Source organism: Nothobranchius furzeri, chromosome 17 (genome assembly GCF_043380555.1).
Source record: "Nothobranchius furzeri strain GRZ-AD chromosome 17, NfurGRZ-RIMD1, whole genome shotgun sequence".
NCBI lineage: Eukaryota > Metazoa > Chordata > Actinopteri > Cyprinodontiformes > Nothobranchiidae > Nothobranchius > Nothobranchius furzeri.
In genome coordinates, this window is record NC_091757.1 from 38,426,866 (window position 1) to 38,454,036 (window position 27,171).

At 43.0% G+C, this 27,171-nt stretch overlaps 3 protein-coding genes across 9 annotated transcripts in view; 2 read left to right on the top strand and 1 right to left on the bottom strand.

The window, feature by feature from the left end:
• LOC139063594 (zinc finger protein 665-like) overlaps positions 1–27,171 on the top strand; it is a 101,344-nt gene that overhangs the window by 37,288 nt on the left and 36,885 nt on the right. Inside the window, exon 1 of one of the 7 annotated variants that reach the window (XM_070545934.1) lies at positions 1,056–5,430. The exons of the other annotated variants lie outside the window; for them this stretch is intronic. The gene's annotated coding sequence lies outside the window, so the exon portion shown is untranslated. Of the gene's footprint in view, positions 1–1,055; positions 5,431–27,171 lie in introns of those variants that run through there. 7 annotated transcript variants of the gene reach the window in all.
• Positions 17,889–19,613, bottom strand: LOC139063730 (general transcription factor II-I repeat domain-containing protein 2-like). Its single transcript, XM_070546430.1, has 3 exons — positions 19,262–19,613; positions 18,246–19,202; positions 17,889–18,097 (listed from the first exon to the last, which is right to left on the bottom strand). Exons 1-3 carry the CDS (start codon positions 19,611–19,613, stop codon positions 17,889–17,891), a joined length of 1,518 nt encoding a protein of 505 aa, XP_070402531.1.
• LOC139063790 (uncharacterized) lies at positions 20,753–25,086 on the top strand. Its single transcript, XM_070546607.1, has 9 exons — positions 20,753–20,780; positions 22,206–22,685; positions 22,804–23,032; positions 23,140–23,300; positions 23,500–23,606; positions 23,701–23,847; positions 23,957–24,183; positions 24,297–24,424; positions 24,516–25,086. Exons 1-9 carry the CDS (start codon positions 20,753–20,755, stop codon positions 24,938–24,940), a joined length of 1,932 nt encoding a protein of 643 aa, XP_070402708.1. The 3' UTR covers positions 24,941–25,086.

Here is a 27,171-nt window from a genome sequence, read left to right on the forward strand (position 1 = left end):
AGGTAAAAGTGAAGCTGGGTTCAGGCTTCCACAGCGCACTATTTCAATATGTGGCTACGACAACGATGTAGAGACAACGCCTTCATGTGCCTCTCTGCTGCATCCACAGAGAGAAAAAAGTCTTTGGAGTAGTCAGGCAAGGATAGAACAACATTTGTTTGTAGAAGTTTTCTTTTACTCCACAAAAGCCTTTTCTGCCTCAGGAGTCCAACTGATTTAGTCATATAGAGCTAGGTCTTTGCCATAAATGATAATCTGAAGTGGCGACACCACGAATGCATAATCAGGTATCCAGGTTCTGCAAAAGTTGCAGAGACCCAAAAATGACATCATTTGTTTCTTTGTTTTAGGTTTAGCTGCGTCTTGAATAGCAGTTTTCCGAGTATCTAAATAAGCTTTTCCTTCACCGGAAAGAGTGTGACCAAGATACGTCACTGAAGGTCTCCACAACTGCAATTTTGAGAGTGAAACCTTGTGGCCTTGTTCATAGAAGTGTTGCAAGACCTGTAATGTGCTTTCTTTACAGTGAGCTTGTGTGTCAGATGTGATCAGTATGTCATCTACATAAAGTATCATCTGAGTGTGTGCAGGAGGTACACAGCTGGACATGGGATGCCCTGAGTGCTTGTGTGTATTCATGTGGACTGTTAGCATACCCCTGAACTAACCTTGTGAATGTGAATTTTTTCCCTTTAAACATGAAACCGAACCAATGTCAAGAGTCTTATGTAAAGGTACTGAGAAAATGCGTTACTTAGATCAATAACTGAACCATTGTTTGTCTGGGGTAATTTGGCTCAGAAGTGGAGGACTTGAATGATCAGTTACAGACTTTAAGGCAGAGAGGAAAATTATCTCAGCCTGACCCAAACAAAGTCTTGTTATCCGAATCTGACGCCATGGCAGCCTTCAAGATGCCAACAACAAACCCCCACGAAGGAATGCAGACAGATGCTGTGAACCCCCCCCCCCCCCCCCTTCGGATTGGTGGACTTCAGCCTAGCGAGGTCATCAACCTGCAGGTGTCAATGTGCTTTGCGCTCCTCCCAAGATCTCCCTCCCACATGTGACTACAGTGGCTGAGCGCCATACAGGGCTGCTTCCGCTTGGGAAACAGGATCCCAGCCCCCCCGCCTCCCTATCGAAGTCTCATGTTGTGACTGTTGATGTTCGTGCTTATATGTTTGAGGCAGTTTTTTTTTTTTTTTTTGCATAGCAAAGCTAAGCCCTGCCGGGAGTAACTCTGGTATGCCTTTTTTTCCCTCCCCCAATTTATCCTCATGTAATTCCCTTTTAATCTAAATGAAATGAGCGCCGTTCTGGCTGCTCTCGTGGACTGCCTGTATCTGTTTTGTCTACATGTGTGTGTGTGTGTAACCTTGGTCAGGCTGTGCTGCGGAGTCAAGTTCCTATGCTCTGGGTCGCTGGAGCGCTGGCAATAAAGCTTTTTCTGATTCTGATTCTGAACTGTGTGTGGGTTGGGCACATCAGATGCCACTCGGACTATTGACTGGTTCACGAGTCTCAGGTCCTGTACAAGCCTCCACTCATTCCTGCCACTTTTCTTAACAGGAAAGATAGGAGTATTACATGTTGACTCAGGAGAAAGTCTGATGATTCCTGGCTCAAACATGCTTAGAATTACTGGCATTATACCGTCTTCAGCCTCTTTGCTGATTGGATACTGCCTTATTAGTGGTCTGTAGTTTGATTTTGCATGCACTTGAACAGGTAAACAATCCTTAATCCTACATCCGTAGGACCATTGGACCATAAGTCAGAAGGAATATTTTCAAGTTCAGGAAAGTCCTCCAAAACTGTTGCATACAGGAACGTATCGACGTCTCATTCATGCAGGTGTGTTTGGGGAGAAACCTTCAACTTCCAGCCTAGTGTAAATCTACATGTACCAGATAGTGAACTGCTCTTCCAGCCATCAGAGTCATCATTATCAAGGTCTGTGTCCATCGCACAAGCAAGGACATGACCCAAGCTTTTCCAAGGGCGGTTTGGTTCTTTCAGTATAGATAAATGTGCGGGTGTGACGTGGGAGAGATTGCGTTGTTCCGGAGACAAGATAACTGAACAAACAGCATTCCCGGTTGGTGTGACATACAAGTGCTGGAGGGTGATAGAATAATCTCTCTTCTTGTGGAACTTAGTGTCATAGGTCATGTCAGGTCCAGGTTCTTTTTTGTATCTTGAGTGTAACATGGAACTCCTCAGGTGGCATAAGATGAGATATTCCAAAACAGTCATAATTCTTCTCTTTTGATTTGTCAAATGCCAGCTTAGTTAACTCTTTAGCTACAGAGGTGGATGTGAGGTCCAGAGACCACCAATAGCAGGGTGGTCCATCACCCTTTAAGACAAATATGTCTTGTGCGTCAGGTGGGTTTATTTCAGAAGTCATGCCCTTAGGTGTGCAGACAATTGAAATACCCATTTTCACCATGAGATCCCTACCAAGAAGATTGACAGGGCAGGTAGGATCAATTAGAAGGGCTACTTGTGCTTTCCTCCACGTTACTTTGTGTTAAACATTTACTGGATTTGTTAATTTGTGCTGTTTTGCATGGCCAGCTGCAGTTTTTATGAGAATCTTGTCAGATGAGAAAGCAGCTTCAGGGGGAGTTGATGTAAGAACCGTTCTGCAGGCCCCTGTGCCACATAAACAACTATAAGGCTTTCCATTAAACAAGATAACGCATGTGGGAGCCTTGGAGAAATCCGACCATTTTTTGAGTGCAGCAAAAATGTCAACGGTCATGTCATCTTCACCTCCTCCCTCAGTTACAATGTCATCTGGCTTTGGAACTGTATCCCATGTCAGCCTCTGAGTCTAGCCATGCCTGAAACCCAGGATAACGATTATTAACACTGTTTGGGTTATCAATAATCTTGTCATCCGTGACATTTGATGAGTTGTGCATGCAGTTACGGCTTAGATGTCCCTTCTTGTGGCAGATCCAGCAACTAATATCTCTGCCATTATAGAATCCTCTACCTTTGCCTCTGGGCCTAGGATTTTTTCTGCCTCTTGATGCATAACGTGACTGATATCCTGCAAATGCTAATGTGTCATCTGAGCTAAGGAATGTGTTGTTTGTACTGGTCGAGGTCATGTTTTTCGTAGCGTGTGTAGCTTTCTCCACTGTGTCTGCAACAGAACCTCTTGGTCTGTGGACCCAATATTTCTCTACAAATGTATGAACTGGGGGAAGCAAACCGTCCAAAAATGGCTTTTTAAATTCCTGCTGATAAGCTTCTCTCTCGTCAGCATTAAAAGGGATGCCTGAATTGTATTCGAACACAGGTTCCAACCTGCTTAGAAAATCTGACGGGGTTTTATCAGGTTTCTGCTTAACTTCACTAATTTTACAATAATCAGCTGTTTTTCTGAAAGCTGTCTTTAACCTGTCTAGTAAACAGTGTTGGGCAAGTTACTTCAAAACTGTAATTAATTATTTATTACTTGTTACCCTCATTTTAAAGTAATTCATTACATTACAATATTACTGATTTTAAAATGTAAGGCATTGCACTACTTTTCCATTACTTTAAGTTACTTTCACCAAAACAACTTCAGTATGAATCTGGTCATGTGACACTCAGTGAGCTCATGACATATATGTGGAAGGTGATGTGGTATCTGAGCTAGGATTGCTGTTAAAAACAGTCAGATATAATAACAGTGCTTTAAAATAATTGTTTATTAAATAAAAGCAACAACAATCTGTGCTCTCAGCACTCTGCCATCTTATATTAATTGAGCAGGGAGTGAGGTGGTGGGGGCTCCAAGCCTATAATTGCCTTGGTCCTCAAATTCCTTGATACGGCCCTGGATGTGGGACTGACTTCTGGGGTGATCCTATTCTATCACTAGTATAAATATTAAATGCTTATATATTATTGCTTTTCACTGGTAAAAATGTGTATTGAGGATAAATCTACCTACTCTTTTTGTTTTCAAGCACTTTGTTTTGTTTTCTTCATTTTATTTGAATAATTTCCTGCCCTTTCTCTCCCTAACCTTCCTGCATGCTGCATGTTTTCTCCGTCTTCCAGAAAAACTGTTTCCTAGATTTCCTAGTTTCTAACTAATCAGCCAAAGGGATCTACCCAACGCAAAAAAAAAAAAAAGCTTAATATGCGCTGCGCTCCAGCAGCAATGAGTTGAAATTACTGGGGCACAGATAATGAACTCAGCTGAAAAGTACATGAAGTACCAGAGATTTGGGCTGATATAAACGATCGCAAACAAATTACTTTGTTTTGGTGGAGCGATTTTGTGAATATAACAGCAGCCGTGCGCAGGATGCAGCTGGAGTATTTGAGCCATTACTGCTGCGTCCTTTCTGCTCATAGAATGCCTGCAAAGCTGAGTCCATAAATGACGTAATATATGTGGATACTGGATCTTTTTTCAGGCTTCCCGCAATTTGAATTTTTAGGAAACCCACATCTTGATTCTGGGTTTAAAAATGCATTGTAATTACCACGTTACTGACAATTGTACCGAGTAAATATTACCATTTTCTTTCCCTGTAATGCCTTACATTACCACATTACAGCAAAAAGCAATGCATTACAATTAATTACATTTGTACCGTGTTACTCCCAACACTGCTAGTAAACCATCTAGTTGTGTAGTGAGATCTGCAGATCCAGCAGGTAATGGTTTCCCTTGTGCATCAACACCTGTATACCTTCCTGCTACCCTGCCCCAACGGTGCCCTAAAGCAGTTTGGACAACTTTCATGATTTCTAGACCCTTTAGACCAAAGCTGTTTCTCAACTCGTGTAAATCAGAGCAGAATTGTTCAACATCATTATTATATGGGGTCAAACCTTTGGCTGCCTGCTCTGTATCAGTCTTGAGTCCAAGGTCGATAAACAGATATTGTCGGACGATTGTCCTCTCCTACACCGAATCTGGGGTTAGCTACTTCAACCAGAGGGTAAATCCCTGCCGATGAAGTATCGTCTTTAATTTGGTCAGTGCTTAATTCTTCATCTTTATTTCTAGTTACATAACCTTCAGGCCTCAACTGTTTTGCCTACAAGGTCCTGAGCTCAGCAGCTGTTGTTTTTGGTCGTGTGACAGCAGGCACGTGCAGGGGGGGGGGCTTGCTTGAGACCCTGCCCCTTTTGTCCGAAGTGCCCAAAGTGCCCTTTTTCCGGTCGTTCGTCAGATTTTACCATACAAAACTGTTATACTGTGATACAAATTGGGCACTAGGACCATGCGGAGGCAGCCGCCTCAAGCTGAAGGCTATTTTCCCTTAGACCCACCTACAAGCTCACTGATTGGCTCTGCCGCATCATACTAACGTGTGATTGGTTGTCCTTACTGTCGCTCTACCTTGTAGCCATGGAGACGACAGACCGGTGTTTTCCCTGCGGACAGGAGTCTGCGTTCATCTAACTGTAAGTTTTTTTTCTGCCTGCTTCACGTCAGCTGGATAGATTTTAATATCAGAGCTTTTGTTTACGTGCGTTTGAGTCCGTGGTTAGTGTGTGTGGGGCAGAGTCAGGTAGCTGCATGTCTGGGACAGAAAATGAGACATGAGAGAGACTTCTCCTGAAGTGTTGAAGAAACTCACAAAGAATCACGGATGTTTCTCACTCTAGATTCTCCGGGTCATAACTTCTGAATTACTAATCGAATAAGAATAATTCAAACGGTTGCTAAAAATACATAAAACCAGCTTTCCAACGAGGTATCACATGATGTAATTCATTTTACTCCAAAAATCGCTATTAGAGGGAAACCAGCTTTGCAGCGTCACTGAAAGAAACGGAGCGAACCGCGACGGGAGAGCAGAGAACCAAAAGGAGGAGAAAGTCTGATCATCTTCAACAGCAGCTTTTATAAAATTATGGAAACGTCACAAATAAAGCCCACCTGGTTGGTCAGGTGTCCCAGAAGACTGTTTCTGTAGATGGTGACATGAGGAGGGACAGTTTACAGTCACACTGGTTTTTATTTGAACACTCAACTGTTTACTAAATGATTCAGCTTCATTCCAGCATTATTGTGAGGTTGTTCTGAAAAAAGGAGCAGAGTTACAAACATTTTACACTTTATTACAATTTTAAAGCCATAAAACAAAAGAAAATACTTGTTATATTTATGGTCATAAGAGTGTTAAACATGATAAATTTTCTGCCTCCCACAAAGAGATGGTAAAAGTGAATGTGAGCATAATTATATACGTTTTATTACTTTATTATGTATTTTTTATTATTGACTATTACTCCAAAGAGTTCAGATGAAGGCAACTGGACTTCTTTGGTTTCTTTAAAACATTTCACTTCTCCTCTGAGGAGCTTTGTCAGTTCTAACTGGAATATGGGAGAGTCAAGCTCATAAGCTGTAGCTTTCTGTTGTTATTTAAAGAGCAGAAACTACTCTGAGTACCCCGCCTCTTCATCTCCTGATGAGCCTTTAGCCTCTATTGATGGTGAGTCATCATGTTGATTAGATGCAGGAAGATGTGACCTAGACTGAAACTGAATGAGATTCAAAAAAAAGTTTTAATCTTTTAAACAACGCTGTTGGTCCACTTGGTCCTTGTTCTGGTTTTCTAAAACCCTGTGTTAAAAACCTTGGTGTGTTTTTAGACGGTTCTTTTAATCTTTACAGACAGGTGAGTGCAGTGGTCCAATAAGGTTTTTATCATTTAAGGCAGATAGCAAAGGTGAAGCCATACCTTCCTGCTAATGTCCTCGAACATGTCATCCACCTGTTCGTGTCTTGCCGATTGGACTACAGCAACTCCCTGTATTCTGGCCTGGACCAGTCCTCCCCACACCGACTTCTGCTGGTCCAAAATGCAGCGGCTCGCTTGCTGACTGGAACCAGCAAGTGGGATCACATAACCCCGGTTCTGGCCTCTCTCCATTGGGCTTCCTGTCTCTTACAGGGTCCGTTTCAAAATTTTATTTTTTGTTTTTAAATCCCTTCATGGCCTGGCCCCAGTTTACATCTCTGAGCTGCTGTCCGCTTACGTCCCTGCCAGAACCATTAGGTCCAGTTCTCAAGCTCTTTTAACAGTTCCAAAAACCCGCCACAAGACTCGCGGCGACAGAGCGTTCTCTGTGGTTGGTCCCAAACTGTGGAACAAGCTACCTCTCAACATCAGGACCACACAGAATCTAGAGCATTTTAAATCCCTTCTTAAGACGCATTTTTTTGATTTGGCTTTTAATGCAGGTTTACTTGAGCATCTTAATAGTTTTTAACAGTTTTTATCATAGATTGTGACTGTTGTGTGCTTATCTTATTTTAGGTTTTTATTGTTGATTTGTTTTACCTTGTACAGTGATTTGGTGTAGCTTTGCTGCTGTAAATGCGCTCTGTAAGTAAAACTGACCTTGACCAAAGCTGCATTATTGGTACTGGAAAGGTGAAATCTAAGCCCCGCCCCTATTTAAAGTGGGCTTTTCATGTTTTTACATAGATAACTTCTTTTACTCCTCTCTCAAATCATCTATCTTCTCTGTCCAGAATGCGGACTTTGTCATCTTCAAAGGTGTGTCCCTTGTCCTTCAGGTGAAGGTGGACTGCAGAGTTCTGACCTGAAGAGGTGGCTCTCCTGTGTTGTTTTATGTTCTTGTGTACTTGTTTAGTTTCTCTAATGTAAACATCTGGACAGTGTTCCTACAATGGACTGCATAAACGACCCCACTGAGATTCTGTTTGGGTGTTTTGTCTTCTGGATGGACCAGGTTCTGTCTGAGGGTGTTGTTGGGTTTAAAGTTTACCGGGATGTTGTGTTTGGAGAAGATTCTTCTAAGTTTCTCTGAGACTCCTGCCACGTATGGGATGATGGTGCCTTTGTGTAAAGGATGTTGTTGTTAGGTTGGTAGCAGAGCTCTCATGTTTAGTGTTAAGTTCAGTGAGATCATGGAATGGGATCAAGAATTTTCTCCTGACAGGAAAAAGATCTCAGCTAACATAGCTGTAGATCACACTGGCTAACTCTCTGTGGTTGCATTTATTTTACATTTATTTTACTACCTCTTACTAGAGCTGTCTTTAGTAGGCACAAAATATCTTTGGTTGTACACCTGTGCAATAGCAATAAAGTATCTTGATTTCTGTTAAATGTACTTCCTGAATGAGTGACCTTTTCAGGCTAAAATAACAAAATGACAAATACAGACAGAAGGACGACCTATTTCTTCTTTTATAATGCGTTGCATCACCACCTGGTATCAGAACAGGACTCAGTATTGGAAGATAATCAAAAATCAAACAACTTGGACTCGGATCAGGGGCAAAAATGTGGTTGTAACATCTCTAGATATAAGTCAGCTTTATAAACTAAAACTATTATTTATGAACTAACATTAACACTAATGACACTAATTTATATATTTTTATTATGTTGTTTGAACCCAAGGGTCCCATTATCTGAATTTTCTAACTTGTTGGATTGCTCTATAAGTGCCCCTTTTTTTACTTTGAGCACCCGCCCCGTCAAAGGTCTCTGCACGGCCCTGTGTGACAGGCTGTAACTCAGTCGCTGCTGTGCTCACATGCAAGGTGGACAGAGGTTGGCCTACTTGTCATCTATATTATTAAATCATGATCACTTATTAAAGGCTTTTATTTTGTTAGGAGTTGGGAGTTTTGGAGCCATTCTACATTTTCCTCTGTTTCCATCTCTTGCCCCTCCCCATTTCTGCCTCCTGTTTGTCCTTTTAAACGCTTTGAGAGTAGAAATGAACTCTGTCACGTAAATCAAAGTAAGCGTGTAAAGAGTGTGTGCCAGGGGCGCTTCTAGCATCAGAGGTTTAGGGGGACTGAGCACGCAGAGAGCTAAAAACATTTTCTTCTACAGTAAAATACTGACTTCAGCACCATTTTTAAACGTAAAAATAACAATAAACACACCTTCTTACTGTAAAAGAAAAAAAATACCTGTAATTTTACGGAACTATTTCGGCAACCCCGGCTGTCGCCGTTTTACCGTAAAATCTACGTTTTTTTTTACAGTGTAGATGATGAAAGATAACCAATAAGAGGGGAACCACCACCAGAGAAAGACAGGGGTCAAAGGTCATGGATACAAAAGGGGACATGGAAGGAAACAGGAGGTCATGGACAGGACAGGACAAAGACATGTTGTCGTTCTTTTTTAAAAACAAGATACATGGAATTAGAAGTAACGCACAGCAAGAACACACCTAAGATGTTCAAAGAGGACAAAGACAACATGACAGGATCAGAAAAGAAAACACTAAGAAACCTGATTGTGTTTCTGGTTTTGTCAGAGCAGACGCCTGGTGGCTGTTAGGTTTCCTGAAACAAGGATCAATTTAGGATCTGGTCTGGATTCTGATTCTGTACTTCTCTCATTGGTTTTGATCAATTTAACTGAAAGAAAAGTTGAGTTTTTACAAGCAGGTGAAAAGCCAACGAGTAAAAAAAGGCATCTCATCTAGAGACTAAAGCTAAATAAACACACATTGTTTCTGCCTCTTTTTTTACAAATGCTCCATATTTATTAGCTGTAATCATTTCTCCATCACAACTGCTAAAAGCTACATGCTGGTCACTGGTCGAGTCATTAACCCAGGTCTGACCTCTGGATTTAATATAAATCGAGGAATTTGACAGGGATGCCCTATATCCCCAAAGATTTTTTATATCGGCAACTCAACTTTTAACATCACTAATTAAAAATTCTAACTCCATTAAAGGAATATCAGTCTTCGTCTTCCTCCACTTATCCGGGTCCGGGTCCGGGTCGCGGGGGCAGCATCCCAATTAGGGAGCTCCAGGCCGTCCTCTCCCCGGCCTTGTCCACCAGCTCCTCCGGCAGGACCCCAAGGCGTTCCCGGACCAGATTGGAGATGTAACCTCTCCAACGTGTCCTGGGTCGACCCGGGGGCCTTCTGCCGGCAGGACATGCCCGAAACACCTCCCCGGGGAGGCGTCCAGGAGGCATCCTGACCAGATGCCCAAACCACCTCAACTGGCTCCTTTCGATCCGGAGGAGCAGCGGTTCTACTCCGAGTCCCTCCCGAATGTCCGAGCTCCTCACCCTATCTCTAAGGCTGAGCCCGGCCACCCTACGGAGGAAACTCATTTCGGCCGCTTGTATCCGCGATCTCGTTCTTTCGGTCATTACCCAAAGCTCATGACCATAGGTGAGGATTGGGACGTAGATCGACCGGTAAATCGAGAGCCTGGCTTTCTGGCTCAGCTCCCTCTTCCCCACGACAGATCGGCTCAGCGTCCGCATCACTGCAGACGCCGACCCAATCCGCCTGTCGATCTCCCGATCCCTCCTACCCTCACTCGTGAACAAGACCCCGAGATACTTAAACTCCTCCACTTGAGGTAGGACCTCTCCCCCGACCCGGAGGTGGCAAGCCACCCTTTTCCGGTCGAGAACCATGGTCTCAGATTTGGAGGTGCTGATCCTCATCCCAGCCGCTTCACATTCGGCCGGGAACCTACCCAGCAAGAGCTGAAAGTCAGAGCTGGATGAAGCTAGGAGGACCACATCATCCGCAAAAAGCAGAGACGAGATTCTCCTGCCACCAAACTCGACACACTCCACACCACGGCTGCGTCTAGAAATTCTGTCCATAAAAGTGATGAACAGAACCGGTGACAAAGGGCAGCCCTGGCGGAGTCCAACCCGCACTGGGAACAGGTCCGACTTACTACCGGCTATGCGGACCAAACTCACGCTCCTCTGGTAAAGGGACTGAATGGCCCTTAACAAAAAGCCACCCACCCCATACTCCTGGAGCGTCCCCCACAGGGTGCCCCTGGGGACACGGTCATAAGCCTTCTCCAAATCCACAAAGCACATGTGGATTGGTTGGGCAAACTCCCATGCCCCCTCCATCACCCTTGCAAGGGTATAGAGCTGGTCCACAGTTCCACGGCCAGGACGAAAACCACATTGCTCCTCCTCTATCTGAGATTCAACTATCGATCGGACCCTCCTCTCCAGTACCTTGGCGTAGACCTTTCCAGGGAGGCTGAGGAGTGTGATCCCCCTATAGTTGGAACACACCCTCAGGTCACCCTTCTTAAAGATGGGGACCACCACCCCGGTCTGCCACTCCCTAGGAACTGCCCCCGATGACCACGCAATGTTGTAGAGACGTGTCAACCATGACAGCCCTACAACATCCATAGCCTTGAGATACCCAGGACCAACCTCATCCGCCCCCGGGGCTCCGCCGCTGTGTAGTTGTTTGACTACCTCAGCAACTTCTGCCCCCGAGATCGGACAGTCCATCCCCAGGCCTCCCAGCTCTGGTTCCTCCTCGGAATGCGCATTGGTGGGATTGAGGAGCTCCTCAAAGTATTCCTTCCACCGTCCGACTATAGCCTCAGTTGACGTCAGCAGCTCCCCATCCCCACTGTAAACAGTGTGAGCGAGTTGCTGCCTTCCTCTCCTGAGGCGCCGGACAGTTTGCCAGAACCTCTTTGGAGCCGATCGATAGTCTTTCTCCATGGCCTCACCAAACTCCTCCCACGCCCGAGATTTTGCCTCGGCAACTGCCACTGCTGCACCCCGCTTGGCTATCCGGTACCTGTCTGCTGCCTCCGGAGACCCACAGACCAGCCACGCCCTGTAGGCCTCCTTCTTCAGCCTGCAGCTCGCCGAACCTCTGGTGTCCACCAGCGGGTACAGGGGTTGTCACCACGACTGGCACCGGCCACCTTACGACCACAGCTAGCAACAGCCGCCTCGACAATCGCAGAGTGGAACAAGGCCCACTCGGACTCAATGTCCCCCACTGCTCTCGGGATGTGGTCAAAGCTCTGCCGGAGGTGGGAGTTGAAGACCGTCTTGACAGGTTCTTCTGCCAGGCGTTCCCAGCAGACCCTCACTATGCGTTTGGGTCTGCCAGGTCTACGCGGCATGTTCCCTTGCCATCTGATCCAACTCACCACCAGGTGGTGATCAGTTGACAGCTCCGCCCCTCTCTTCACTCGGGTGTCCAAAACATACGGCCGCAGGTCAGATGATATGACTACAAAATCTATCATCGACCTGTGACCTAGGCTGCCCTGGTACCAAGTGTACCGGTGGGCATCCTTATGTTCGAACATGGTGTTCGTTATGGCCAAACTGCGGCTTGCACAGAAGTCCAATAACAAAACACCGCTCGAGTTCAGATTAGGTGGGCCGTTCCTCCTGTAAGGTTATGAAGTTCATTGTTTTCAACTACATACAGCTGCCCCTGGGCACAATAACACCGTGTAGAAAAACCAAGGTCGGTTGTTCCTCAGACTGTTTACATTCCAGGAGAAGAGTCCGAAGGAGAAGAAGAAGCTTTACTTAATCAAAGTACTTTATTTGTGATTAAAATTATTAAGCAAAACAGATGTTGATCAACAATAATCAAGTGAATGATCTGTGAAATAAATATGTCATGAATTATGTTTAATGAAACCAGGACTACTGCACAGACGTACTGATCCTCATCTCCATAGAAACGCATGACACATTGTTCCAACCAATCAGAGCTTTCGGCTGCCGCAGGAGAATCTGGTGTTGACTTCAAGTGTCCAATCTACTTTACTGAAACTTATCAACAAGTCAGAGATATAAAAACAAGGCAACGCCATTTTAGGTCAGTTCCATTTTGACTTCAGTTCTATTCACCATCATCCTAAAGACAAGCGCAGCCTGGCCGGATGCGTTTTCTTTAAACTAAGAACTGTGAAACGGGAGATTTTCGTCGTTTAACAACCAGACGACGTCCTTTCAAAATAAGAGCACCTGCTGACGCCGCTGAACGGTACCGGGCCGACCCTCCAGACGGGTTTTGAAACGTTGTGATCGCTGCACCGACAGCTCCACCGTACATCCGAGGTTTCCAGACCTGGCAATTCCTGATCTACTTGGGAGACCCCCACTGGGTACGTACACGGCAAAATAGCGGCTCATGTCATCACTTTATAAGCCTCGTGATATCTAGTCATAACAAAGACGACCAGATTCGATTACGTCATCCTAGAGAATCTGAACCATACACACACACTCACACACACGCACCAACACAACATCCGAATCCATTCTCATCCATCACAGAGTAGTCCTGGTAGATTGTTTAGAATTTGTAATTCAGAAATTAAAGATTCTCAAACGATCCCATATCTCTCTCTTTTCTTGTCTCAAAGTCAATACAGAGTGTTTAATTAAACTCCCTGATGATAAAAACAGCCTATTCTTCTGTTTATAAAAAGTGAACTACTTACAGTGTATTAAAATACAACACCCCTCCAGGTCAAGCTGTCATTGCCCACGTGAGCACTGAAGTCCCCCAGCAGGACAATGGAGTCCCTTGATGGAGCACTATCTAGCACTCGTCCCAGGGACTCCAAAAAGGGTGGGTACTCTGAACTGATATTTGGCCCATAAGCACAAACAACAGTCAGGACCCATTCCCCGACCCGAAGGCGCAAGGAAGCTACCCTCTTGTCCCCCGGGGTAAACCCCAACACACAGGCAGAGAGTCTCGGGGCTAACAAAAAGCCAACCCCAGCCCTCCGCCTCTCACCCGGAGCAACTCCAGCAAAGTAGAGTGTCCAACCCCTCTCCAGGTCTCAGGTTCCAGAGCCAATGCAATGTGTCGAGGTGAGTCCGACTATATCTAGCCGGTACCGCTCAACCTCTGCCACAAGCTCCGGCTCCTTCCCCGCCAGCGAGGTGACGTTCCATGTCCCAAAAACTAGTTTTCTTGTCCGGGGATTGAACCGCCAAGGCTCCCGCCTTGGTCTGCCACCCGATTCGCATTGCACCGGACCCTTCATGTTCCTCCTGCGGGTGGTGGGTCCACAGTTGGACGAGCCCATGTATCCGGTTCGGGCTGGGCCCGGCCGGGCCCCATGGGCGAAAGACCGTCCACCAGGCGCTCGCTCACGGGCCCCAACCCCAGGCCTGGCTCCAGGGTGGGACCCCGGTAACCCTCCGGGCCGGGTACTCCGACTCTTCGTTTTAACCGCCATGAAAGATCCTTCGAACCGTTCTTTGTCTCACCCTTCACCTAAGACCAATTTGTCATGGGAGACCCTACCAGGGGCACTAAGTGCCCCAGACAACATAGCTCCTAGGATCATTAGGGCACTCAAACTCCTCCACCACGATAAGGTGACGGTTCAAGGAGGAGAATTTCAATCTTTAATAAAGAATTCAAAATAAGTCAGTTTGCGGACGACGCATGTATTTTTCTTAAAGATGAATCTGTGGCTGAAAAAACTATCAATATTATCTCTTTTCTCTAAAGCATCTGGACTATCTCTTAATTTGAAAAATGTGAACTTCTACCAATTCACACAAGCCCACACTCCTCAATTGCTTCGATTAAAGTTGAATCAGAAGTCAAATACCTAGGCGTGTTACTTTCCACAAACTTAAGTAAAAGAGAAGATTCTAATATCTCTGACTGTATTTTAGATTTGAAGAAAACACTCAATCACTGGCTGACTAGAGATCTCACCATTTTTGGAAGGAGCCTTCTTGCTAAAACTGAGGGCAACTTGAAACTGATTTTTCCCTGCTGCTCTTTATATATTCCCCCAAAAAATATTACTAAAGCTAACCAAATAATTTACCAATTTTTGTGGAGAAACAAAACACACTACATTAAAAGATCTCAACTAGTGAAGGAATATAGTAAAGGTGGTATCAACGCTCCAGAATTTGTATCTATGATTGCTACCCTTAGAATTAAATGGTTAAAGTCATGTTTATCTCATTTAGACTCTATGTGGTTCCACATTCCTAAATCTATATTCAACAAAGTGGGTGGTTTGGACTTCTTCTTAAAATGTTATTTTGAGGTTAATAAGATTCCAGTTAAGCTATCCAACTTTCACAGACAGACCTTACACTTTTGGAAAATGATGTTTACCCACAATTTCTCTCCCCATAACTCCACAATATGGAACAATAGGGTCATGACGCTTAATCGTAAATCTATGCTTAAAAGTGAATGGGTTAATAAAAAGATTCTATTTGTATCAGATCTTATGGATGTGAATGGTATTCTCTTAAGCTACACAGAATTTTTAAAATAATTTAATTTAAATTGCTCGCAAAAAGAATATAGTAAATTATGTAAGTTAATCCCACCACCTCTACTTAATTTGATAAAAAAAAAATTATGATACACAACAACCTCTCCCCAGTATTGCCAAATCTAATGCTAGGACACCGCCATCTGCTGGACAAAAAATGTAATAACAGTTTCATTAGTAATTCCTTTAAAGTTTAAACTAAGGTATGGTATTTCACAACTTTGGAATAAAAGATACTAAAAGTGATTTAAGTTTGATTGCTTCCAATACAGTTAATGCTTTCTCAAAGTATACAAAATGGCCTATTCTACCCAAGGTGAAGGAAACACATTTTAAAATCATTAACAAAGTTTATCCGGTGGCAGAATTTCTAAAAAAGAGATTTGGCTTCAAAGTAGAACAATACTCTTTCTGTACTAGCGAAGATGAAACACTTGAACATGTGTTTTTTATATGTGCTATTACTCCATACTTCTGGTGTGACTTAAAAAACTGGATTTCCTTAAAAATTAACAATATGCCCTCATTTCAATCAAATGACATTCTTTTGTACTGAGATTATCCTGCATTGTTTGTCACCGACACTATCAACATATTAATTCTGTTGGGTAAATCTCATATTCATTGTGCTAAATGGAGGAGTGCTAAGCCATCTTTCTCAGGCTTCTTAAATGAATTTAAGATGTTTTTCTCATCACTTAAAAGCAGGGGTGTCAAACTCAAACTCACACTGGGCCGAAATGAAACTCTGGGACGGAGTCGAGGGCCAAACTTAATATTTTTTGAAAAAGTGACGGCAAATTTGCACATTTTCTTTATCAACATATATGCAATTTTGAAACTTTAAATTTGGAAACAAACATATTTCTTCATTAACACTGAATGTGGAATAACCAAATTACACACGAGCAAGTCAGTTTTAAATAAAAGGCATCAGTGGTATTCATTATTTGTGGTATAAGCAGCATTTTTAAAATCTATTCAGGATTTATGTTTTCTTGTTCATTCATTTTTCTTATTTTTTATTGTCCTTTTTTCTCCTGTAATAAATGTCATCGCTGCTGTGACGTCTAGCTTTCCCCACTGAGGAACAATAAAGGGATTTACTATTCTATTCATCTATCTGCAGCCTTTCCACTTCCTGTTCAATCTTTTCTCACGGGCCAACAACAAAATAAAAGTATTATTTTATCTTAAATGAAAATGCAACATCTCACCTGTCAACTTTCATGTTTTGGAACAGAAAAAGAGCATAAAACCAACATATTTAAAGCTCAGTTTGCTCCACTGATTTACTGTGATGCTCACCTGTTCCAGCCAGATACCTGCATCATGGGGTTGATCTGAGCTGAGGAGGAGACTCCTGTTGTTTTGTTCATCTTCATCATAATAATGACAACATTAGATGAAAACAGGTGCTCACATAGGTTTGTGCTGATGAACATGTCTGAGCAGCTTGACCACGTTGTTGTGTGTCGGGGAGGAAACACAACGACAGCAACCACAGAGTCGTGCTGGTTTGAGCGTGTCGCTGCTCGCTGGAGTTATATCAGCTCTGTCTGGAAGTTAGTTGGAAAACTTTCTCTTTCAGTCGTAAACACATTATTGAGCAGCTAGAATCTCCGTTTCTGGGCTTCAACGTCAGAAAATAGCTGAGTGCACTCGGTGCTGAGTGAGAGGAGTGTTTAGTTTGTCGAGACAGCAGAGCTGCAGACACCGGCAGCAGGCGCTAGAAAAAACACAAAGGAGGGGGCACTTTGGCTCTGCGCTAACGCCGCAAAGCATCATGGGAGTTGAAGTCTTTGCAGTAAAATCGGCCAGCGGGCCAGTTTTAATATATTTTTGATATTTATCTCGCAGGCCACATAAAAATGCTCCGCGGGCCGCATCTGGCCCGCAAGCCTTGTGTCTGACACATGTGTTCTACATCTTTCAAGACATTCAGCTTATTTTGACAGTTTTGCTTTGTTTCAGCTTCAGTTCAGCTGTTCAGCAGCTTCAGTTCAGCTGTTCAGAAGCTTCAGCTTACAGTTTCAGCTATCCAGCATTCAAACAGCATTTGTGCAATAAATGCAAATTTTCTAGTTCTTATTGCAGTGAAAAATTTGGTCCTAAATTAGTAAAAAATAAACTAAAACCTAGTTTATACTTCATCAGCAAGTTTGCACACACACACACACACACACACACACACACACACACACACACATAGACGTAGACATTTTCCTTCGTTCATCCACTGGTGTCAGTATTGTGTAGCAATTCTCCACCAGGACAACAGAGGGCGCAGCAATTTTGTGGAGTATCCTGCCACCAGTGAAGTCGTGTCTCTAGAGCAGGGGTCACCAACCTTTTTGAAACCGAGAGCAACTTAAAGGGTACGGAGTAATACGAAGGGCTACCTGTACATGACACACTTCTGAAAACTTAGTTTATTTTTATTTTTAATTCAATGTTGATATGTCTGACAACATTTAATTTGCTTCTCAAATAATAATAATGATTTAAGGCAGGAAACAGATAAATCTCAACATGTAACACTTACTTTTTTTTATCTCAGTGCATTTCAGTTGTCTCTCATATTCAAATAATCACCTCTGCAACATTTCTTGGAAAAACATGTCCCATTTTTACTAACTACTTCTGAAACAATCTTAATCAGACTAGGTAAAATGTCAGTTATGTAACCTTTCAGTCCTGCAAAACACAACTTTTTACCACTAAATCTTTAGCATTTTTAACTAAATCTGTACATAACAGCTTGAATATGTTGGAACTTTGCCATGCAGCTGTTTAGCTGAAAACATCTGGCACATTTCTATTAGTGGGAAACCTGGCACCAGATTGCTGTAATCTGGGGTGTAACTGATACTGCAACTCTGACTGAGTCATGTAGATGAGCATCAGTAAGGCGTGTTCTGTGTTTGCTCTTTATGAAGTTCATGTCAGAAAAGGCTGATTCACAGAGATAAGTTGAACCAAACATGCAGGCAACCTTCATAGCTGCTGTGCACACACCTTTGTACTTCTCTGTATCCACAAGGCACCAAAAGTTTGGTTCACTTTGATGGGCTTTGAGATGGAGGTCGTTTTGCAGTGTTATAATTTCTATCTCCACCTCCCCAGCATTCAAGCTGAATGTTGCACTTAGCTGCTCAGCAATGCATGCAATTTCTACTTGCACAAAAGTATTGGGAGATGAATGACACACATGGCTCAAGTTGATCAAAGTCACGAAACCTATTCTCAAACTCTTGTCCAAGTCTGTTAATGACTTCAGGGTATTTGTCCACAACTTTGTCAAAAGTCTCAGATGCAGAAGCATGGTCATTCATCACTGACTGCACATAAGGAAAGTGCAGCACCCTTTTTTTCTGTAAATGCACAGAGAAAATGTTCATCTTGGCTTTGAATGCATTTACAGCACTTATCATGTCAGCAACAGTTTTACCTTTGCCTTGCAGCTCACAGTTCAAATGGTTAAGTTTCCCAGTGATGTCCGTTAAAAATGCAAGGTCAAGAATCCATTCAGTGTCCTCCAGCAACGAGATGTCTTCACCTTTGGATTGCATGAACTTCTTGATTTCACACAAAAGTGAAAGAAAAAAACGTTGCAAAACCCGTCCCCTGCTGAGCCATCTGATTTCTGTGTGTAGTAACAGGTCGCCATATTCTGCTGACAGCTCCTCCAATAGTAGTTTGAATATCCTGTGCTGTTTGGCTTTGGAGTGGATGCTATTTATGATCTTCACAACAGGAGTCATCACATGCTCAAATCCGGTCACTTTTGAACATATCGCCTGCTGATAAATGATGCAGTGGTAATGTAGAAATGTTGGGAAGTCTGTGTCACCTTTGCAGGGCGCGATGAAACCTGTATGCCGGCCGATCATGGACACTAGCTTTTCTAGTGGTACTTTTTTTTCCATAAGAAAACTCTTAACTGCGTTGTATATATCAACTCCCCTTGTAGTTGTCTGGAGGGGCAGTAATGTCAGAAGTTCCTCTTTTGTGGAGAAGTCATCAAAAACCATACGAATAAAGACCATCAGCTGTGCTGAACTGCTGCAATCCACAGACTCGTCACACTGGATGCTAAACCACTTGCATGTTGCCACATCCTGCTCCAGCTGCTCTGTTAAGTTCTCATAGTGAGACATAGTGACATAGCCGTCACTCTTCATACCATTGTACTTGCACCCAGTTGGACGTTGGAGAGAGTGGAGATGACATTGGTTCCATTCTTCTCATCTTTAAATACAGTCTTTGCGATTATCATCATTGCTTCTTTGAAAACTTCTCCATCTGAAAATGTCTTCTTGTTCTTAATCAAAAAATGTGTGGCTCTAAATGACGCTTCTGTCGTTTTTTGTGACTTTTCCACCGGCTTCTTGAATAAAGACTGCTGTTTGCCCAAAGCTGCCTTTAACTCACATGCTTTTTCTTTCCATAGTGCACTGCTAGGTGGGTAGCTAGCATTGTAGCTTTTATGACAAGTACTGAAGTGTCTCTCCACATTGTGCCGCTTTGCTGTCGCCACAGTCATACCACAAATGAGACACACACATTTTTCTCTCACAAGTGTAAAAAAGAACTCCTCCTCCCAATCACTATGAAAATTATATGTTTTCTTTCGTTTTTCAGCCATTTTCGGTTGGTATCCAGCTCCTCATTGGAACAGCACCTGCCGCCCGTTAGCTTAACGCCGAATCGAACTAGTAGGTCAAAGAAAGTTCATGTTTACATCTTCTACGGTTTTTAATGGCAGCTTGCAGCCTGTGTGATTGCACTACTGCCACATTCACGTACGGTAAAGTACTATTTATATGTTGATGGTAAAATATAAAAACATACAAAATATAAAATATTTTTGTTCTTAAAAATTATTCGTTAATAGTTTCATTTTCAAATAAGCATTGATGCAACTGTGACTCAAAAAGAAAAGCAACACAATAAAAAAAGGAGATATAAAGTCAAGTTCAGTGGTGACTAGTGCTATTTTTAGAACATAGCCTGCGGGCACCCCGTGGTTACCCCGAGAGCACCTTTGTGCCCGCGGGCACCACGTTGGTGACCCCTGCTCTAGAGTATTTATAATGTGTGTTTATATTGTATTTATGTATTTCAGAAGTTTTTTTGAACACTGACAAATGTGTCTCTCATTCTCCTCCACCTCTTCATGCAGTCACCACCTCCAAAGCCAAGTTTCCTGTAATTTCCTTACACAAATAAAAGTCTGTTGTACTCCTTCAGTCACGGTTGTATTAACGTTTATATCGCCGCACTTTTACTGCGTAACAGTCTTTAATGGGGAATGGTGGTGCTTTTGGTGAAGGTAAAGGAAGCAGAGTCCTGACCAATCACAGGCTTGCATATCTCCGTAGCTTTCAGCAGATAGTTAGAACATTGGGCTCTGTCTGTACTTGCGTGCCTGTTGGAAAGCCCCTGAACCACAGATAACAGTGTTGCATGACTCTGCACCAACGCAGACACAGAAGTATAAACTAAGCTAAAGTTGAAGGTAAAAATAATTTAAAACGCTGTTATCGGGACTCCACAGCCAGTATTCGTGATCCTGCTGGAACATCCCTACGATCAATGGTTTGAACAAGCTTAAATTAAAAATGTAACACTTTTAATGCAGTTGCCAAGCCTAGCTGGGAATTTTGAAAAACATCTTCCTAAATGATCTTGAGCAGTGAAGCTGAAAAAGGTAGAAGGGTTTATCATGTAAAATCACACGAAGAGCTGTGATTTGTTGCTGAACAGATCTGTTTAAAGATGGCAGCATTGCAACGTGGTCTTGACTGACCTCGACCTAGCCATTAGCTTATCAACCCTGCTGAGTATGAATAGAATCTCTGAACCGAGGGTGTTTTCCTTTTTGGTTCAGTTGTTACTGCCGCTCACTGCAGCCTCTAACAACAGCAGTAAGTTCCTATCTGCAGTGATCGAAGCAAACAGAGGCAGGTTTTAGAGGAGAAACCCTGTCAAGGACAAGCAGAACCAAGTAAACAACAGCCTGAAGACAAGTCACGTCAGAGATCAGCTGCTTTTCTCATTCCATAACATAAACCACACTCAGACCTGCATCAATTGCATCCTGTCAGTTTTATCATTACCAGTACCAGCTTAATATTTTCATTGGTATTCCCATTCACATCCATTGATCCTTCAATCCAGAGCCAATAAGAGCCGACTGAGCCTGCAGCTGATCAATCTGAAGGACAAGAGGAGTCTGAATGGGCGCGTATTTTAATGTGCATGCTTAATTTCGGATTGTTTGTGACTCTCCTTGTCTAAATTTCTTTTTAGGGTGGCGCTGCGCTGCGCTCCGTTTCAATCAGGCTGTACAGCAGGATTTCCCCTCGTAGGCAGCGATATTTTTCATAACTCCGATTGCTTCATGCTATAGATCATTGGAAAGCTGCTTTTATGTACTTTTAGGAACCATTGGAATTATTTGAATCTGATCAGCCATTCAAAAGTTATAAAACGGAGCATTTTGGATGACAAACTCAGCACGTCTCTGAATCTGTGTTGTGATTCGTTGCGCTCAAGACAGGGAATCCCGGTGGCTACCATAATGTATTGTATATGCTGTCATGGTCTGTGTCGGCGTCTCATCTCATGTGTCTCCTTTTGTTCTCTAGGTGCTCCTTTTGTGTCCTCTAGCGCCCTCATGTGTCATGTCTGCGTCTCTATATGGTGTCTTCTGTTTGTAGACCTTTTTATCATCCCCTCAGGTCCAGTGTTCATTTAGTTATCCTCTGTGCCCCAAGTTGCAGCTCCAGCCTCTTTGTCCCCAGCTGTGTGTGGGTGTGTGTCCATTCCCCAGTTCATTGTGTGTGTGTGTGTGTGTGTGTGTGTGTGTGTGTGTGTGTGTGTGTGTGTGTGTGTGTGTGTGTGTGTGTGTGTGTGTGTGTGTGTGTGTGTCCATTCCCCAGTTCAATGTGTGTGTGTGTGTGTGTGTGTGTGTCTCCCGTTTTGGCCGGGAAACTACCGTATTTTACTTTGCTTTCCTGCCGTCCTCCCGAATTATTATTTTCCCGTAAATCTCCCGTATTTTTAAAATTCCTCTGCCTCTTTAAAATTATCTGTAGCCTCGCGAGAACTGGTTGTCGCGAGATTTGTGCAGACAGCGGGAACATAACAGGAACAACAAACGAGAGCGATGATGGAAGTGAACAAGGCATTCCTGCCAAAAAATCAAAGAAATCGTGTAAATATCTAGAAAAATGGGACAGCGAATTTACTTTTCTAAAGAAGAGCAGGATGGGACAAAGTCACGCTTTTTGTAAGATTTGCAGTTGCGACTTTAGTGTCTCCCACGGGGGAAGGAATGATGTCAGTCAGCATGAGAAATCAACCAAGCACAAGCGCTGGCTAGAAGCACAGAAACATGCCCAGACGATGTCGGCATTTGTAACTAGGAATACCACAGAGGCTGACCAGGTCATAAATGCGGAGGTTAAAATGGCAATGCTGTGTGCCAAAAACAATGTTTCTTTCACCTTCTGTGACGACTTCAACAAGTGTGTAGCTGAGATGTTCCCGGACTCTGCTATTGCACGAAAATATTCTGCGGGGAAAACCAAATCTACGCAACTTATCAAAGGTAAGTTGATTCAAATTAAGTATGAATATTATGAAAGCGTATACATAGTCATAATCATGTCCAGCAGGCATATTGGTGGCAAATTGCTAGCTAACGTTACTGGGCATTCACTCAACAGGTGCCATAGCAGCAGAGCTAGATGATGAGTTGGCCAGAACATGCCGATCTCAGCCCTTTTCATTGATGTGTGACGAGTCGAACAACAGAAAAACGGACAAAGAATTCGTCATCCTGACCAGACTCTACGATGAGGCCACTCTGCAGGTCGCTACAAAATTCATGGAGATGCCCATATGCAATGTGGGAAATGCAGAAAATCTGTATGAAAAGCTGAGTGAAGCATTAAGGTAGGGGAACTGCAATGTGTTGTTGACGTGTGTAGTAATTTGCATTTAATTATAATCTTACATTTAGTGTAAGACATTTTATGGCATTTTTTTCATATTTCCAATAGAAAAAGAGGAATTCCATGGGAGAACCTGATAGCCTTTAACTCTGATAACGCCAGTGTCATAAAAGGCAGACACAACTCTGTCATCAGCAGACTGAAGACCAGCCAGCCCCATGTCCAGGACCTTGGCTGCATCTGCCACCTAGCACAACTGGCCACTGGCTGTGCCATCAAAGCAGCACAGGTACCAGTGGAAGACTTCCTGGTTGGGATATACACCCACTTTGATAAAAGGTAAATTATTATAAATAAATAGGCCTGCAGTTGATACTCTTCAGACATACACATACATTTCCATCCACTAACTAAATAATTGTCTATATTACAGTGCAAAAAGATGTGAAATCTATAAATAATTTGTAGATTTTACCGATTCAGACCACCTGAAGCTCCTCAGGTACTGCAGCACCCAATGGCTGAGTCTGTTAACCTGTGTCCAGAGAGTGTTGAACCAGTGGGACGCACTGCAGGTAAGGATGGTAACTCCAGCAGATACATACAGCTTACTATTCTGTGTTTTCCTTTTATTTAACTATTGCCACCCTGTTTCCCTATGTACTCTAGGCCTACTTCAACAGTCATGAGGAGGTGGAGAGGAGCGCCAAAATACATGATTTAGCCAGCCATCTGCGTGATCCAGTCATGAAGATCTACTTCATGTTCCTGACTGCTGCCCTTAAATCTTTATCTGATTTTAATATTGCCTTCCAGGTGGGTATCAGTGTTATTGAATGTATGTGTAAATATTAAATTTGATTTTGCTAATTGTAGCATTCTTAATTCACTGATATTTTGTTGTGACCCATGATATTTTCTACAGTCAGAGGAAGTACAAATTCACAGACTGGAAGAGGAAATGTGCAGGCTGATTAGGAGGATCCTGGGCTACCTCATACCAGCCAGGACCATCGTAGGTATACCTCTCAGGGAGGTGGAGTATGGACAAGGACATCAGTTGGCTGATGAGGAGCTCTTTATTGGAGCAGACACAAAGGCCTTCATGAAAAGCGTAGAGCTTCCCATGTCCACTGAGAAGAAAATCTTTCAGTGAGTATATTACCCAGCTGTTTTATAATGGTCATCATCAGTATGAGAGAATATGCTGTACTGTGCCTAAAATGCTGCCACTAATGCAGTTTTTTACTCTTACGCTGTTGTAGATCTGTGAGAAGGTTCTATGAAGCAGCGCTTCAGAAGATGTTCTCCTCCTTTCCCCTTGACCATCCACTCCTGAGGGACTTGAAAGTGCTGGACCCTGCTGCTCGCCTCGACATTCCTCCAGGGGCAGGTAGATGTTAGGGCAGTTCTCCATTGATAGAATGATTGAATTGATTAAATATTGCATGGTTTAGATTTGCAACACTTTCTTTATTTTCCAGTGGAAAGGCTAGGGGACATGTTTCCTCAGTTGAGCTTAAGTGAAGATAGGCTGAGAGAGGAACTCGTTGACTACCAGGTGACAAATAGCAAGCAACTCCCCCAAGAAGACAACATTGACAGATTCTGGGGCCTGATAGGGAAGGATGTGAGGTTCAGTGAGCTGCCAAGATTAATGAAGGCTTTACTCTGCATTCCCCACAGCAATGCCAGTTCTGAAAGGGTGTTTAGTATGGTGAGAAAGATTGCTACAGAGAATAGGATGTCATTAGACAACAGCACTGTTTGTGCTTTACTGTCATGTAAAATCAACCACTCTGGCCCAGCCTACAAATACACTCCTTCCAAAAAAGTGTTAAAGAATGCTAAATCTGCAACACATTTGTATAATAAGTCATTAGTGAATGTCAGAGAGCCACATGAGTGAACATGATACATCTAAAGAAAATGTGTAGTGAAAATAAAATGTAAATGTTTAACTTAAAGACAAGCAATGTGAAATAAACATGAAGTAATGTGTTGACTTGTATATAAAATGAAAAATGTAAAATCAATAAATATGCTTCATTTCCCCTTTTGTGTTTTCATTTAGGCTGTATTATAACAGAATGTTCACAGCATTTCAATGTCAACAAAGGTATGCCTCAGATTCTGATCACTGAATTGTAGTAAGTGGTTGAAAAGTGGTTATTATAGATTTTTTGTACACCTATCTTACAATGTAAGATATACTAGCGCTCGGCTGTGGCGGCGGGTTGGCTCGCTGCCGGTGTTGTAAATTTTCCCTTATTTTCAAATCCAAAAGTTGACAGGTATGGTGTGTGATGGTGTGTGTGTGTGTTGTGTGTGTGTTAATTCTTCCCGCAGCCATTAGGTTTAGTTTGGCCTCCTCTGTTTCTGTTTGCCCATTTTGATTATTAGGTTCACCTGTCTTCCCTCCAGCTCTCACTCCACACACCTGCCGCCATTTTCCCTAATCACTTCTCCCTGGCTGTGTCCGAATCCAGGGGTAGGATGCTTGTGAGTACGGGTCCTCGCCGGTCTAGCAAGGCCTGGTCCTTGCAAGACCGCTAAAACCGGAAGTCAGTGGCTCTGAATTCGGACAGTACTAGCCTCGTTGTTATTCCCGCCCCCAGGTCAAGTTGCCTAGCTACCGTGACGGCAGCAAACAGGCTAACAAGCTAGTAGCGACGTTGAAAATGGATCCACAGCAATATTTCATTTTATTTGTGGCTTTTGAGGAGCTGCGACGGCTCAATAAACGTCACCGGCCTTTGTATTTAAAGTTTAAAAATCATTTAGTCCTGTTATCTGCTAGAGTTACAAGTATTATACTCATGATCTCCTTTTTTGCATATATCTGAATGTTAGTGATGTGACAGCCGTCGATTGAGCCAGCCCAGCAAACCCTTTTGATGGACGATGCAGTGGTCAGTGAGATGAGACATCCAGAAGCACCCTCTGCAGACCACTCTGTCTGATGTTCCACTTGCCAACCAGAAACGTTCAGCCACGGATCTCGGTTCCTGCACTCCATCCACCTCGATCCATGTTTAGTAGATTTAGCAACACCACCAAAGACTCCCTGCTTTCCAAGTTTACTGTATATATTTTACTTTTATCTTTACTTTTATTCCTTACAGTGTTCCCTTACAATTTATTTACTATGTTGTTACTTGTTAAAAACTGAATAATAAAACTGTTAATGATCAAAAAAGAGTTATCAATTAATAGAAATTTTATTACATTTAAACAAATAACAAAAACATTCAAACACATATATAGAACCTGAACCAGAAGAAACTAAAAGAAAAAAAAACAATTTCTCTGCCATCCTTTCCATCAATGCTAAAAATCTGTCCATCCTTCTTTCTCTCCTCTCCTCTGCTTCCCTCTGTTGTCTCATGTCCTCCCTGATCAGGTCAAGGAGCTCATCAGCCCTTCTCCTTTTTCTCCCTGATGAGGAGTCCGGCTTCCTTCCACCACTTTCCCTGTCCTCTGTCTCACCCACTGCTGCACTTGGCCCTGGAGTGTCCTCGGGAATGGAAGCAATAAGGACAGGAGGCATAGTGGAAGGCCTCTGTCCCAACACCTCGTCCATGGGGACAAACCAGGGCCAGGTTTCAGCAGTGGGCTTTCCACTGACTCCCTCTCCTGACCCTGGATACTTGCAGTCCTACAGACAAAGGGAATTAGAATTACAAGGCTTTATTGTCATTTAACAACAGAGAACACTGTGGGCATAATGAAATTACAGATGCTCCTTAAAGGTACTGGTTCTGGATGAGAATAGAGAGGAATAGAAGAACAAAGTCAGATTATAAATCATAGTTGATAAAACATGCAATAAACAATATTTTAATTTATCAACATGGGAGATGAAAATTGTGTTCTGTGTTTTTTTCTGCCTAAAATGAAATTAAAAACATTAAATCAGTAATGTGGTTTCTTAAAAATTAACTTAAATAAACATTAAACTTAGTTTTCGTTATTTTTGGCGTTCGTTACATGATTACATAAGATGCAAGCTCTTTTACGGTGAGTTTTTTCCTATTAGACTTTCAAGCAAGTTTACGGTGGGGTGTTAACCTTAAAACAAATGATGAGAAGCTTTATTCGCTAAATAAACACACACACACGGGAATTATGACGGGACCA

Bases quoted from the DNA above. Each gene is read 5' to 3' on its own strand.
- LOC139063790 (XM_070546607.1), top strand. From the start codon at position 20,753: ATGATCTTGAGCAGTGAAGCTGAAAAAG. The intron at 20,781-22,205 runs GTAGAAGGGTTT...AGATTTGTGCAG, and splicing joins GAGCAGTGAAGCTGAAAAAG to ACAGCGGGAACATAACAGGA. The intron at 22,686-22,803 runs GTAAGTTGATTC...TTCACTCAACAG, and splicing joins ATCTACGCAACTTATCAAAG to GTGCCATAGCAGCAGAGCTA.
- LOC139063730 (XM_070546430.1), bottom strand. From the start codon at position 19,613: ATGACTGTGGCGACAGCAAAGCGGCACAATGTGGAGAGACACTTCAGT. The intron at 19,203-19,261 runs GTACAATGGTAT...AGAACTTAACAG, and splicing joins CAACGTCCAACTGGGTGCAA to AGCAGCTGGAGCAGGATGTG. The intron at 18,098-18,245 runs GTAGAAATTGCA...TTGTGGATACAG, and splicing joins CTCCCAATACTTTTGTGCAA to AGAAGTACAAAGGTGTGTGC.